Raw genomic sequence first — 14,532 nt, 5'->3', positions numbered from 1 at the left:
TAGCATCGTGCTTTGGTCACTTGGAAAATAATGATTCACAGAGCTGAGCAGATCTTTCCAATGTTAACATATTTTATTATGTAATATTTTTTAAAATCACATTCGTAAGTAACACCACCAACCTCATCAGAAAAGTCTCACTGTGGGTATGCTGTTATGTCACAGTTGCAGATACAATTTTTTCCAAATTCCAATTTGTACTTGAAAAGTCTAATTTTATAATTGGCAACAAATACTGCATCATTTTCCATGAAGTGACAGGCTCACTTTCTTCATTTATAATAAAACATCTGCCAAAGGCGCAGGTTTGAATAACCATTGTTTTTTTGTCAGTCATTCTTTCGGGTTAAAAAAGTGATGTTCCATTAAAATAAATGTTGATCTTTCAAGTTAAAAAAAAAATGGTGTTTCCTGAGTTGGGAACAAACTTCGCTTGTTTAAGAAACTGAACAAATTTCATTATGGCTAGGATAGAGTGGACGATGGGGGATGGAGGAAGGGAGGAAGGAAGGGAAGGATGGAGAAATGAGAAGAGAAAGATTATTAAGGGCCTTATTGACAGAAGCAAAATGTTTGGATATTCTTCCAGAGGTAAAGGAAATCATGGAAGGATTTTTACCAGGGGGGGTAGCAAAGTCAGAATTACATTTTTTTCTTTCTTTCGTTTTTTTTTTTTTTTTTGGTGAGGAAGATTGGTCTTGAGCTAACATCCACTGCCAATCCTCCTCTTTTTGCTTGAGGAAGATTGTCCCTGAGCTAACATCTGTGCCAATCTTCCTCTATTTTGTATATGGGACACCACCACAACATGGCTTGATGAGAGGTATATAGGTCTGCGCCCAGGATCAGAACCTGCAAACCCCGGGCCACTGAAGCAGAACACACGAACTTAACCACTAAGCCATCAGGCCCGCCCCCAAAATTATATTTTTAAAAGATTACTCGGATGCCCCAGAGAGAGAGGATGGGGCAAAAGCTGAACAAGAGAACGATCCAGAGGAGACTGCTGTCCTGAATGAGATGATGTGGTGTAGATTAAGACGGTTGCCACAGACACAAGAAGGAGTAATGGGTTCCAGCTCCATGTTGGAGGGAGGCAACCTGAGACAGTAACGAAATCATATTTAAATGTGGATTTATCTTTCCAAGATCATAAAGAAAGCATGCAGTCCCATTCTCCTAAGAGATGTCAGTCTCCAGCCAGCTATGGCCCTCGGGAAAATTCGCTGCACCATAAAAACACAAGCTGGAGAAAACCGTTCCCCGCAAGGTCTGATGAAAAGGTAAACCAAAGATGTCTCTTTCTAGATGAACTTAGCAGCTAAATAGAGCTTTATTGAACAATGCCTAAAAGGAGATCATCACAAGTGGCTTTAATTTTTCCCCTTTCTGGCTACATATTATTATATATTACGTATTTAATATTTTAAAAAGTGTTTTGCCATAGGGACAGAGATTGGATTGGTGGTTACCAGAGGGGAAGGGGGGAGGGAGGAGGGTGAAAGGGATAATTTGGTACATGTGTGTGGTGATGGGTTGTAATTAGTATTTTGGTGGTGAACATGATGTAGTCCATGCAGAAATAGAAGTACAATGATGTACACCTGAAATTTTTACAATGTTATAAACCAATAAAAAAAAAAAGAGTAGTTAATAGAATGGAAATCAGTACACAATATGTAGTTAACTCAAATTAGCAAGGTATTAAAAAAGTTATGAAATAAAATAACTAATTTTTATTAAAAAAAAAAAGTGTTTTGCTATATGACATTTTATATTGCTCTTTCACCAGAGTTGTTAACTTGCATATTTCCAGATTCTCAGTGTTTTTTTTTTTTATTAATCCAAAAAATGGAGATATTTAGGACTGTGTTTTATATTTACTGGCTGTTCAATAGTCTTTAGGATTAACAAGGATTTACATATTGCGATTCTTTTCCCAACAAAAGATCCACATATGGTACGTTCACTTCATTTGAACAGTCCAACACCATTGACTGAGCACTTATCATATGCCAGACAACATGCTAAGGCTATGGTCCTGCCCCAGAGGAGACATAGAGAGGGAGGGATGCAAATGGATAATAGATGTATTCTTGTTGGTCCTTCATCTATTTTCTGGGCACAGGGAGAAAGCCAGACAGACATGGGTTCAAATCCCGGTTCCATCTCATGGACTTTAGGCAAGTGGCATAAAGATGCTCTGAATGTGTACCTGTCTTTCCCTCCTCTGCTGTTTTTATGATGTGCAGGGCCACATAGGCTTCCAAACAATATACCTCCCACCTCAGTAAGCTCCCCAGGGACAGATTCAGAAAGCATTGATAGGTAGACGGTTTATTATCCATTCTGAGCATGGTGCCGGAGGGCCTTTCTCAATAGATGGGGAGAAATTTCTGATTACTTTCAATGCCAGACAGACTTCGTCATGCCAATTGCATAATTCCTAAGCTGCAGTTACTTTTTCTGTGTCCATCTCCAGATCCAGGGATGGAATTTTTGTCCTGCATATCTGATATAAATCAAACTGTGATTTGGCACTGGTGGAACGAAAGTAAATTTTAGTTAATTAATTAATAATTAGTACTTCCCTTTAACCCTAAAATATTCATCATTTAACCTTTACTGCAGGACGTCCAGCACAACGAATGGTACATTGGTACTTCCCTTTGACCCTAAAATAATCATCATTTAACCTCTACTGCAGGACGTCCAACACAATGAATGGTACATTGGAGAGTACAGCCGCCAGGCAGTAGAAGAGGCATTAATGAAGGAGAACAAGGTAATGCCTTCTACAGGGCCCATCTCATTGTTTCTGTAGTCATCCTACGGTTTCCTGCCCAGAGGTCACGGGACACAACAAGCAGTGTGCTTTGATGTAGTGGTTCCTGCATCGTCCTGCATTTCTCAATGCTGGAGATGTTGTAACTGAAAGGGGGATTTCAGAGTTTTAGATTTGAGACTTGGTTGTGTCACTTATCAGCTGTGTAACTTTCTCAAGTCCCTAAATATCTTTAAGTGTAGGTTTCCTTATTTGTTAAATGAAAATAGTAAAATCAACCCTAAGGAACTAGTATTTTGGAGACCAAATGTGGAAGCTGGGGTATAAATGGAGGTCACATGGAAAGTGCCTTCCTTCTGCTTTCTTCAAGTTTTATCTCCTTACTGAAGGTCTGCCCAAGGTCCAGTTGGGTCTTTGTGCCTCACTTCTTCAGGAAAGGAGCAGGGACCATGGATGCTGTAACAGTTAGGATATGATAGGTTATACTATAGTAACAAACAACCTCAAGATCTCAGTTGCTTAGCATAACAAAACTATTTCTTGCTTGCACTCCACGTCCAAGACAGGTTTGGGTGGGGAGACACAGACTGCTGGAGGCTCCATCACAGTGTGTGCTCACACCAGTCACACTGGCTCTTAACACTTCACCTCTGCTCACATTTCATTGGCCAAAGTAAGTCACATGACCAGACTTAACTTTGAAAAGGGTGGGGAAGTACAAACCTACCATGTGACCAAAAGGAGAGAAGACCTGGAATATTGGCAATCAGATCAAATGACTGCTATAACCATGATCACAAATAGGAAACAGCTATTCAGCAACTATTCTGCTGTGTGCAGATAACTCTACTAGATTGTTTAGAAGGGAGAGAAAGGCTATCAAGACCACTGCAACATCAAAACTTATCCTCAACTAACCACTAAAATGGTCATGGTTGAATGAGGAAATACAAAATGAATAAGTTAGTTAATTAGTGGATGGGTGAATAATGATAGGTATCTAATAAATTTTAATAAAACCTAGTTTTCAGAATTGATGTTATAAAATTAAATAAGATAAACTATATGTAAGTTTCTATGGTAAACAGAATAATGACCCACACACACAAGATGACCACATACTAATCCCCAAAACCTGTGACTATGTCACCTTGCCTGGAAAAAGGAACTTTGCAGGTGTGATTAAGTTAAGAATCTTGAAATGGGGAGATTATTCTGAATTATCTGGGTGGGTTCAATGTAATCACAAGGGTCCTTATAAGACGGAGGCAGAAATGTCAGAGTCAGAGATGGGTGGCCATGAGTCAAGGACTAGTGGTGGCCTCCAGAAGCTGGAAAAGGCAAGGAAACGGATTCTTCTCTAGAACTTCCAGAAGGAACCCAGCCCTACTGATACCTTGATTTTAGCCCAGTAAGACCCATATCAGAATTCGACCTTCAGACCTGTAAGAGAATACATTTGTGTTTTAATCCACTAAATTCATGGTAATTTGTTATAACAGCAGTAGGAAATTAATACAGTTGCTACCAAAGTATCTTGAACATATAGGAAGAAATAGAACTATCTCATTTTCCAGAGAAGGAAACTGAGGCTAAGTCAGGTTCTTGGTCACAAGGTGGAGCAAGTGGCAGAAAAGATCAGTGCTCTTTTCACAAAACCATGGCTGCCTCTTGTAGCCATGATAGTTCTTTACATCCTAGATGGGGAGCCATAGGCGGTTAGGTGGTGCCTTGCCTTGAGGACCCTCCATTCCCTCTCCCTGGGGAATCCCACCACGCTAACCTCTGCTGGGTAGAATGGTGGAAGAGTGGAGCCAGACTGGCACAGGCTCAGCTCCAACCTTGGCTCCTCTTCTTGGCTAATCAGCACCGAAGGGGCTATCACACTCTCTGAGCCTGTCTCTCAACCGAAAAACTGCTCTTAGAAGACATGCTTCCAGAAGCCAATGTGGGGATGGTGCTAGAAGAGCAATGTATATGTCACATAATGCCCTTCCAGCAATGTTTGGCCATTCAGTCAATACTCCCTTCCCGACCCTTCCGTGCGCCTGTTTCTGCCTCCTCCCAAAAAAACACTGAGAAAACAGAGTCTCAGCTGAATGACTTCATCTTTTCCTATTCTGTTTGTCTCAGTTAGTTTTGTCAAAATGTGTTTCCCATTTCTGAAAGATAACTTAATTTAAATTACAGGATTGCCCAGATTCATTGTGACAAACTCATTGCAGAGTTTAAGATGATAAACCCCAAATTGGTCATGCGTCTTGGCTTCCTCTCCCTTTCTGATCTTTGGCAATGTTCTGTGCTTGAGTTTTAAGGCTTCAATTATGGCTGAATGTTTAGGCAGAACGAGTTCCAGAAAATCTCTCAATCCCATTTTATGTACTTGGAGGCTGGCATATTTAAAGAGCAAGAATTTGGGCTTGACTTTTAGGCATTCCATTGACTAGCTCTAACACATTAGGGGATTCACTTAAGCTCTTAGATCCTGATTCCCTTACCTACAAAATGGGACTAAGATAATTCCTCAAATTTTATGTAAAAATCAAATGAAACAATGTGTGTAAAGTGCTTGGCATCCTGAGAGTAATTCTCAATAAGCCTGAGCTGCCAGCATCATCATAACATCACTATAGTTTTATGACTTTAATATATTTATAGCATTATGATATAGTAGTATAACCGTTATCTAGAATATCTATAAATGTTAGTTATATATAATATATAAATAATTTTATATTATGTGTAAATGTAAATTTTTTATATATTTATATATAAATATGTAGATATATTAAATATAGTCTATATATAGAGGTAGTTATATATAACAATTATTATAAATACAAATTATTGTATATATCCATCTATATAAAGAATAGATAGTAAGTGCTGCACACATCTAATTAGATCTATTCTTTACAGATCTTACTATTCTATTGTGGATCTATTCTTTGTGGATCATTTATAACCATCTATACAACAATCTGTGCAACTACGGTTACAGATTTTTCAGTATTTTTCATCAGAAATGGCATGCTGTAAGCACAAAACTAAGCCTTGTGAGTGTGATTATATTCAGGAGGATTGCTTCATTTCTTGGCCTTGTATGACCAGACCTTCATCTTGAGCTATTCCCCAGGGTGTGCCTGATTGTTTCTTTTTTTTCTTTTTTTTTTAATTGAGGTAACATTGATTTATAACATTGTACATGTTTCAGGTGTACATCATTATATTTCACCTTCTGTATAGACTACATGGTGTTCACCGCCAAAAGTCTAGTCGCTGTCCATCACCGTACACATGTGCTCCTTCACCCCTTTTCGCCCTGGTAACCACCAATCTGTTCTCTGTATCTGTGTGTTTGGTTCGTTGGTTGTTGTTGCCTGATTATTTCGGTTTCCATACAGTGTGCCTATTCGCAGCCCTCAGACCATTTTACACTGTTGACCTTCTTTTGGAAACCCTCGCTCTCCTCCCTTGGCTTCTGTAACACTGAAGCTTCTGGGTTTCCTTCTCTCTCTCAGACATCTTCTTCAATTCCTTTTCTGTCTCCTTTTCCTTGCCCTGCACTTGCCTCCGCCTCACCCTAGGCCGTATTTTCTCCTCCCTCAGAGAGTCTCTCCATTCATTTTAGTACCAATGACTTTGAAGCCCCACATCGTTTTGGGGGACCCTAGTCCTATATGGACATCTCCCCACACAGAGGCCCAATTTATTATGCTAAAAGCCTTTCCCGCTCAAAGCCTCCAATGGCTCCCACTTTTTTTAGAATAATACCTGAGCATCAGGCAGAACACGAAATATGTGAACATTGGCAGGTGAAGGGAAACACACCCAGCAAGGGGAAGGGGGCTATTCCATGCAGAGGGGATGGCATGTGCAAAAGCTTGGAGCCCAAAAGCAAGATGGTGCCTTTGGGAAATGGTAGGTTGAGTGGAGCCAAGATGCAGGGGCTGGAGACTGCAGGAGCAACGAGAGATAAAACCACAAGACAGGTTGGTGCTTTTACCCATGAACGTCACGCTAAGGTTGTAGGCATGACACTGAGTAGAGGATGTTGAAAGAATTGGAAGAAGAAGGTGTCATGATCTGTTTGGTACACTTTTCAGAAAATAACAAGAACCCTTATACATACTGACACTCATTAAATATTTACTGAATTAAATTGAATAAAGAACTGGTTTGCCAAAAACTAAAGCCATTTGGGGATCTCACACAGGCATGCATCGCTGTTGCCAATGTTGTGAGGGTGGGACACTGGCATGCCTGAGAAGATGATCATTCTTCCTTTTGCTTCAGGATGGTACTTTCTTGGTCCGAGACTGTTCCACGAAATCCAGGGCAGAACCCTACGTCTTGGTGGTGTTTTATGGGAAGAAAGTCTACAACGTGAAAATCCGCTTCCTGGAGAGGAATCAGCAGTTTGCCCTGGGGACTGGACTCAGAGGAGATGAGGTGGGTATAACTGAGCCTGGCTTCCCTTTTCCAGGCTAAAGACAACAAATGAGGGGATAGTCGGGGAATGCTAACCCAGTCATCTCCACATCCCCATGACTGCAGGATAGGAGAAAAGAGCGCCGCCCTGGAGTTGGAGAATGTAATCTAATCCTGCCAGCCCTGTCCACGAGCATTCCCCGCACATCTTACACTTCAGCTCACAGGGCCAGCAACCAATCCTGACCATTCCACGCACCCTCTATCCTGCTTTGCCCGTTAAAGAAAACTCATTCTGCAAGATGCATCTAAATTCAGCTTCTCAGGAAGCCTCCGCTGAACCCCATGTTAATGCCATATCCCTCCCTCGCCCCAGCGCTGAACTCCCACTGCAGGCATTTCTGATAGCATCTGTTAGCATTCATTAGAAATCGGTAGGTTTGTCTGCTAAGTTGAATGTGAGCTCAATCACAGCATTCAGTGCTACGCTGAGCATGCCTGTCTTCAGTACAGATCTGCTGATAGGCAGCTAGGTGAAAGAAGGCATCAATTAAAGCATTCATTAATAACTGTATGAATAAATCAAAGAGTAAGGAGAAAGGAGATTGATGGTCACTGAATGAGTTTATGCTAGGCTGTGGTCTGTCTGCATTATCTGCATATCTATCTACATTATGGTCTGTCTGCATTATCTCATTTTAATCCTCAACAACTCTTTGACATAGCAATTGTTCCTATCTTAGATGTAGGGAAACTGAGGCTCAGAAAGTTAATTAAATGGCTAGAGACAGACAGGTAGTAAGTGAAAGGGCAGGGAGAGGCTGCTTTTTCAACTCTTCTTGGAAGGAAGGAAGAAAGGAAAGAGTAGTGTTCAAGTTCTGAGTCATCATTACTAAGTGTCTGAACTCAGGCCTGTCACTTAACTTCTCTGGGCTTTACTTTCTTCAGATATAAATGTTCAAGTCTAGACTTCTACAGTTCAGTAATTCTCATTCAGCATCCCCAGACCTCAATTTCATCTGTTGGTGTATATTATGGGCTAAATTGTGTCCCCCACCAAATTCATATGTTGAAGCCCTAACGCCTGGGACCTCAGAATGTGACTGGTTTTGGAGATAGGGTCTTTAAGAGGCAATTAAGTTAAAATGAGGTCAGTAGTGGGGGCCTAAGGACTGGTGTCCTTATAAAAAGAAATCAGGACACAGACACACACAGATGTGAAGTCACAGTGAGAAGATGTCCATCTACAAGCCAAGGAGAGAGGCCTCAAAAGAAACCAATCCTGCTGACACCTTGATCTTAGACTTCCAGCCTCTAGAACCGTGAGAAAGTAAATTTCTGTTGTTTAAGCCTCCTGCACCCCCTCTGTGGTACTTTGTTACAAAGGCCCAAGAAAACTAATATAGTATGAAACTAGAACTTTCACACAAATATCTATTTTTCTTCAATAGATATAAAAATAAGGAATATTGCCAGGGAACTAATGCTAAAATGTTCCAGGTAGGCACATATGTGAAAATCCTACCAGCAGCTGTGTGAAGATTCCAGCTTAAACCCAGGGTCTGATCCAGAGCCCTTTACTCAGACACATGCGGCTGGAGAGGTGTGGTCGGCACTAGCCAGGCTCCCGAGGGGTCAGTCCACCAATCTTTGCTACAGCCCGGGAAAGTCTGGGCATAAAAGAGAGAATGAGTGAATACATTGATTAATATCTAAATCTGCTAAATACAGCCGCATTAAGAAAATGTTACGGCCAAACTAAAGAGAGATGTAGCCCATTTTTCCCTGTGTGATGAGGATTAGTGAGTTAATGAATGTAAAACACTCAGGACACTGCCTGGGGTGATCAAGCCCACAGTAAACGTTAGTCATTCTATTTCCATTATTATGACTGAGTCATAACAACTAAGATATAGTTCCCCTCAACTAGATACCTATTGCTAATGGACTTTCCAGCTCAATTTCCCTTTCTGCTACTATATATGCTTCCAACTTATAGAATTTCTCATTTTAAAAAGAGGCTTTATATGACTTTTAAGTTCTTGGGATTAAGGATTCCTTTTCCCTAGAGAATACAGAAAATGGAAATCCTGTGCCCTAACAGGTGCCGGACCCTCTGTGAGATGATGTTTAATTTGCTCTCGCATTTGTCCTTGCAAAAACTCGGAGAAGGAGGCTTTATTAAACCCCTTTTACCAGTGAGGAAACAGAGCTGAAGAGGTTACAGCTTTTTTTCCCCAACATGCCATACTTTGGTCTGCTACTAAAAGAGGAATCAGCAGCTCTGTGATAATATCCTAATAGTGTTTAATCAGATTGTCACTGGTTCCCTGACTGCCTCAGCAGGTAAACAGTTGTCATCTATGACAGACAGCCCAGAGATTAGACAGTCAGCTTCCAGGTGAGTGGCTCTAATTATTGTCACTGAGGACCCCTTAGGGATTCCAATGCCTATTTTAAGAAGACCCTTTTTGTGTTGTTTCAAAATTTTCTCCTCCCGTGCATCCCTCAGGCAAGTTTCCTTTTCATATATGTATTTAACACTCACATATATGTACTATGCCCAGGCACTATTCTATGCTGTCAACAATTATTAATTAACTTGATGGTTTCATCCTCACAGCAACCCTGTGAGGTGGGTGCTGCCGATATCTTCATTTAACCAATGGTGAAACTGAGGCACAGAAATGCTATGTAACTAGCCCACAGTCACCACTAGTATACAGCAAAGCTGGGGTTCAGTGTGGTCTGCAAGAATGTCGACTTCCTTAAGTAGTCTCAGATAACATCATGACCAAGTGCAAAACAACCCCCAGCCTGCCTGAAAACAGCCCAGAGCGTTGGTTGAAGACTAGGTAACACTTACATGGAGTTTACTGTGTGCCAGGTGCTGGGTGAAAAAGGACAATTTACAGGTGGTTCTTCGTGCCTTTCCTCTGAACAAGTGGTGCCCTGTGTAAGAGAGAGACCAGCCAGAGTGGGCCCTTTGCCTTGCTAAGGAAGAATCTCCTATCTTTTAAAAAAAGATAAAAGAATTTGATACAGCAAGCCTCTGCTAAATGCAAGCCAGCTACTAGCTACTTCATTTGGTGCTTGAATAAATTAGCATCTTAGTCGACTCTGCAGGAAAAATGTCATGAGACAGGGTTTTCAAGGACAGTTTTGATTTCCTGTGGCTTTTTGGCTGTCTTGCAAACTTTAGAATTTTAACCACACATACAATGAGCAATACCTACCTCAAGGGAGTTATTTTGAGTGTAAGATGAAATGGTGTAAATAAAGACACAGAGAGGCAGGTGCTTAATAAGTATGGGTTTCCATCTTAAATGATTCCTGAAAGCCCCTTCATGAGATCTGTGTGACCCAGGCATAGGTGAGGACAAGCCCACACTGCGACCATGAAGTTACAGGAGACGCCCGGACGAGGTCCCCCAGGAAAGCCACAACATGTCACGAGCACAGAAGGCGAGCGAGCCCACATATGAATGTGAAGAATGAGGCTGGGAAAGTCTGTTTTGCTGCATATTAGGTATTTGGGCCATTCTGTTAGCCATGTGGCTAGAAACCCATGTCTGAAATCAGATTCAGGAAGCACCCAGTGTATTAGTTTCCTGTAGCTGCTGTAACAAAGTATCACAAACTTGGTGGCTTAGAACAACAGAAATGTATTCTCTCGCAGTTCTGGAGGCTGGAAATCTGAAATCCAGGTGTCGGCAGGGCCACACTCCTTCTGGAGGCTCCTGGGGAATGATGATCCCTTGCCCCCTCCAGCTTCTGGTGGCTGTCGGCAACCCTTGGCTTCCTCGGCTTGTGGCCACACCGCTCTAATCTCTGCCTCTGTGGTCACACTGCCTCTTCCTCTCTTCTGAATGAATCTCCGTCTGCTTCTATCTTACAAGGATACATGTGATTTCTTTTTGGGATAACCTAGGATAAGCTCCTACTCCCAAGACCCTTAAACTTAATCCTATTTTTTGTCACGTAAAGTAATAGTCACTCTTTTCATATATAAGGTAATAGTCACAGATTCCAGGGATTAGGACATGACATAGAACCGTGTCCACCATTCAGCCCCCTACACCCACTTTCTCAGTTATTGGCCAAGTATTAATTTTATGCCAAACTATGCTAGACTCAGTGCTCCATTCATGGAGCGGAGTAAGGTGGAGTTCCTGCCATCCAGCGGATGCCCCGGTAACCTGTACCCATCTATGCAGGCACCTAAGCAGGCTGAGACTGGAAATATTGAGTACCTGGTAGAACACCAGCCCTGGCCAGCCAGAGAGGTACCTGCCATAGATAACCTGCAGTGCTTTCCCTGCCGGACATCAACCCTGCACCCAAGTTTTAGAAATCATGCTTGTCAACATCTCTGTAAAAGCTCATAGAAGGGCGCAATCTCAATTATCAGAACTTTCCGTGTCCTGCAGATGTTTGTGATAAGTTGCTGAAAATTATGATAGATGTTTACTTGATAAATTAAACTTTAAAGACTAGGAGACAGAGTGAATTAACCCATGGGTTTATTTCTCACTCCCCTGTCAGCTTCTCTCCTCCCTCTCTCTTTGCATCTCTCTCTCTTTCTCTCTTTTCTTCTTTCACTCCTATGAGTGTACCCAAACAGAGGTATTTACCTTTCTGGCAGTGAAATATCACCTACAGTTGGTATATAGGGCAAACACAAAAGGTTTAAACAAATTTTAAGATCTAATAATAGGATGACATTTTCTGTCCTCTGGAAAAAAAATCATTTAATATGAAAATAAGAGCTTAATTATAATCTTTTTTACAAGTCTCTTTAGGGTAATATATGGATTGTGAGCCTATTGCTAGAAGTCAATAATAAGAAATGACAGTATGATTTATTGCTCCTGTTTTGCTTGCTTCCTACTACTTGTTAAAATTACAATTTTATACAAAATGTCATCCGTGTAGTAGATCATTATAACAATTAATATTGAATTCATTATTTCGGGACCATCCTAAAGAAAACAGGAATGAGAATATGAAGCAAGCATTTTCCCTCTGAAGATTAACACCAGGAAAGAAGATTTCCTCTGGGCGATGTGGGTTAACCAATTTTGTGGAAGAGTTCTGCATGAAAAGTTTTTTTTCATAAATCACTTTTTGTTGTGTCAAGTATGAAGAAAGAGAAAGAAAACTCTGTCCTTAGTTTATAACTGGAAATGAAATATAAAAATTTCCTTTCGTCCTAAAAGCTTATGATGATAGTCTATAAACTTCTCTGGTGATTTCGGTGATTTTTCATCATGTTCTTGGCAAACCTAGAAGGAAGAAGGTCAAATAATGACTGACATTTATTAAGCACTCACTGTATACTGAGCTCTCTTCTAAATGCTGTACATGCGTCAACTCAGTTAATCCTCACAATGGCCCTCAGAGGTAGGTCCTAATATTACCATCACTGAGACAGACAGTGTAAGAAACTTGCCCAAGGTCACACAGCTAGTGGTGGGGACAGCCCTGCTTGGAACTCAGGCACTTGATCTCACAGACCCTTCACTTACGACTTCTGTAGCAAAATAATTACTTTCCCCGTTGGACACCTGGGAAACCACCTTACCTTAGCATCAGGTGGGAACTAACAGTCATGTATACCTATTAGGGGCAGGCAAATAGCTTATCTCATTGAAAACTGCACAGATCCAGAGGAGCAAGCGGCTTACAGACTTAACTAGGGCTCTTCTAGTGCGAAAAGCAAAACCCAACTCAAATGAGCTTAGGTGGAGAGGAGGGAGGTGTGTTGACTCAGTTACCGGGAATGACAGGAATGGGGTGGATCCAGGACTGGTCATTGTCACAAGATTCATCACTCCACGCCTCCTTCCCCAAGATATTTCCCCCACTGTGATGCTTATTTGCTCTTCACACCCTCCACAAGTGGCAGGAAGGAGGACAGGCCACGGCAGTTACAGGTTTCTAGTGTTTCAACTCAGTGCTCCCCTGAGGAAAAAGAAGTTCCCCTCACAGCAGCCTTAGGCAGCCCCCAAGGGAAGGCCCCAAGGTGGCCTACTGAGGTTCTCAAGCCCAAAGCTGATTATTTCCACAGCACATTATCCCTACACGAGATTATCTATTTGTTTAGGAAATTATTTTCTGCCTGCCCCCACCAGAAGGTAATCTCCATGAGGACAGGGACCTTGACAATCTCCTTCCTTGTTGGGTACCCCTAAGGCCTATGAACACTTCTGTGCTAGGATATACTGGGCAGAGGAAGGAGTATACAAAATGAAAGCAGAATCAAAGTCGTAGCCCTATGACTCTCTTCCTTCAGCCTGTGTCATCTCCACCCTGGTCTGTTGGAGCACGAGGGTCACAAGCCATAGGCAAAGTTGTATAAAGGAATGAACAGATGTGAATCCAGAAAAACCAGGTTCTGTTCCTGGTCCTGGCCCTCTAGCCCTGTGACCTCTGAGCAAGTCAGTCCACATCTCTGAGCTGCAGTTTCCTTAGCTCTTCAGGGAAGGTCATTCTACCTGCCCTGCTCACTTCCCAAGGTTCCTGAGGAGGATCAATGTTGTCTGAAGGCATAGAAGGCAAGTTGTGCAAGCTCTTCCTAATTATCTCCCAATATCCCCTCTCAAGAACTCAGCCAAACTCAGCTCATCAGGATTATTGTCTATGCCCAAGTGTTCTCAGCACCTGTCTTTGTACGTGCTTCTTCCTCTGCTTTAAATATCGCTAAACCCTCCTTGTCCACTTACCTAGAATCACCCAGAATGCATAGCCCATTTCAAGTCTGTATCTTCAACAAAGCACTTCCTGATTCCCTTAAACTTGAAATAATCTCACTTTCCATTAAATCACCAGAGCCCTTTATCTGTACATCTCTAGAAACATAAAAGTGTAATGATCTGCTGTCACCTCATTATTTCACAAGAAGCCCAGGGAAGGAAGCTTAAATTGGCTAAGAACTACCAGCAGCACTGTGGTCATCACTGTTCTTTCTTATTACGCTGGAATTCGTTAGAACAAGAGGGGTTTACAGGAGGGAGTGTTCCCTGCAGGCCTTTCCCACCAATTTACTAAGTGAAGATCAGGCCTTGATCTTCCACATTTTGGGTTGTCGCAGTTGGAGTCAAGGTAAGGGAGGCACCACGGATTCTCCCGGTCAACTGCTGTGTAAATAACTATCTGAATTGCTCATGATAGGAGCGTGTGGTCCCAACAGAGTGGAGCTTGACCTGTGTGACCCGACTCTGGTGAACACTCCATGGGTGGAAGGTTAGAGAGCTGCCATAGGATTCACTTTGGTCTCCCCAGGCCCTATATTCCCCCTTGCTATCTCATCATTC

General features: G+C 41.9%; 1 protein-coding gene across 1 annotated transcript in view; it reads left to right on the top strand.

The window, feature by feature from the left end:
- Positions 1-14,532, top strand: part of CLNK (cytokine dependent hematopoietic cell linker) — an 80,148-nt gene that overhangs the window by 64,325 nt on the left and 1,291 nt on the right. The window contains exons 15-17 of the mRNA XM_058547631.1: positions 1,150-1,283; positions 2,708-2,785; positions 7,082-7,237. Of these exons, the coding sequence (XP_058403614.1) occupies positions 1,150-1,283; positions 2,708-2,785; positions 7,082-7,237 (368 nt within the window). The remainder of the gene's footprint in view (positions 1-1,149; positions 1,284-2,707; positions 2,786-7,081; positions 7,238-14,532) is intronic.

This window comes from Diceros bicornis, chromosome 8 (genome assembly GCF_020826845.1).
Source record: "Diceros bicornis minor isolate mBicDic1 chromosome 8, mDicBic1.mat.cur, whole genome shotgun sequence".
Taxonomy (NCBI): Eukaryota; Metazoa; Chordata; class Mammalia; order Perissodactyla; family Rhinocerotidae; genus Diceros; species Diceros bicornis.
This window is presented reverse-complemented; position numbering and strand designations above follow the sequence as displayed.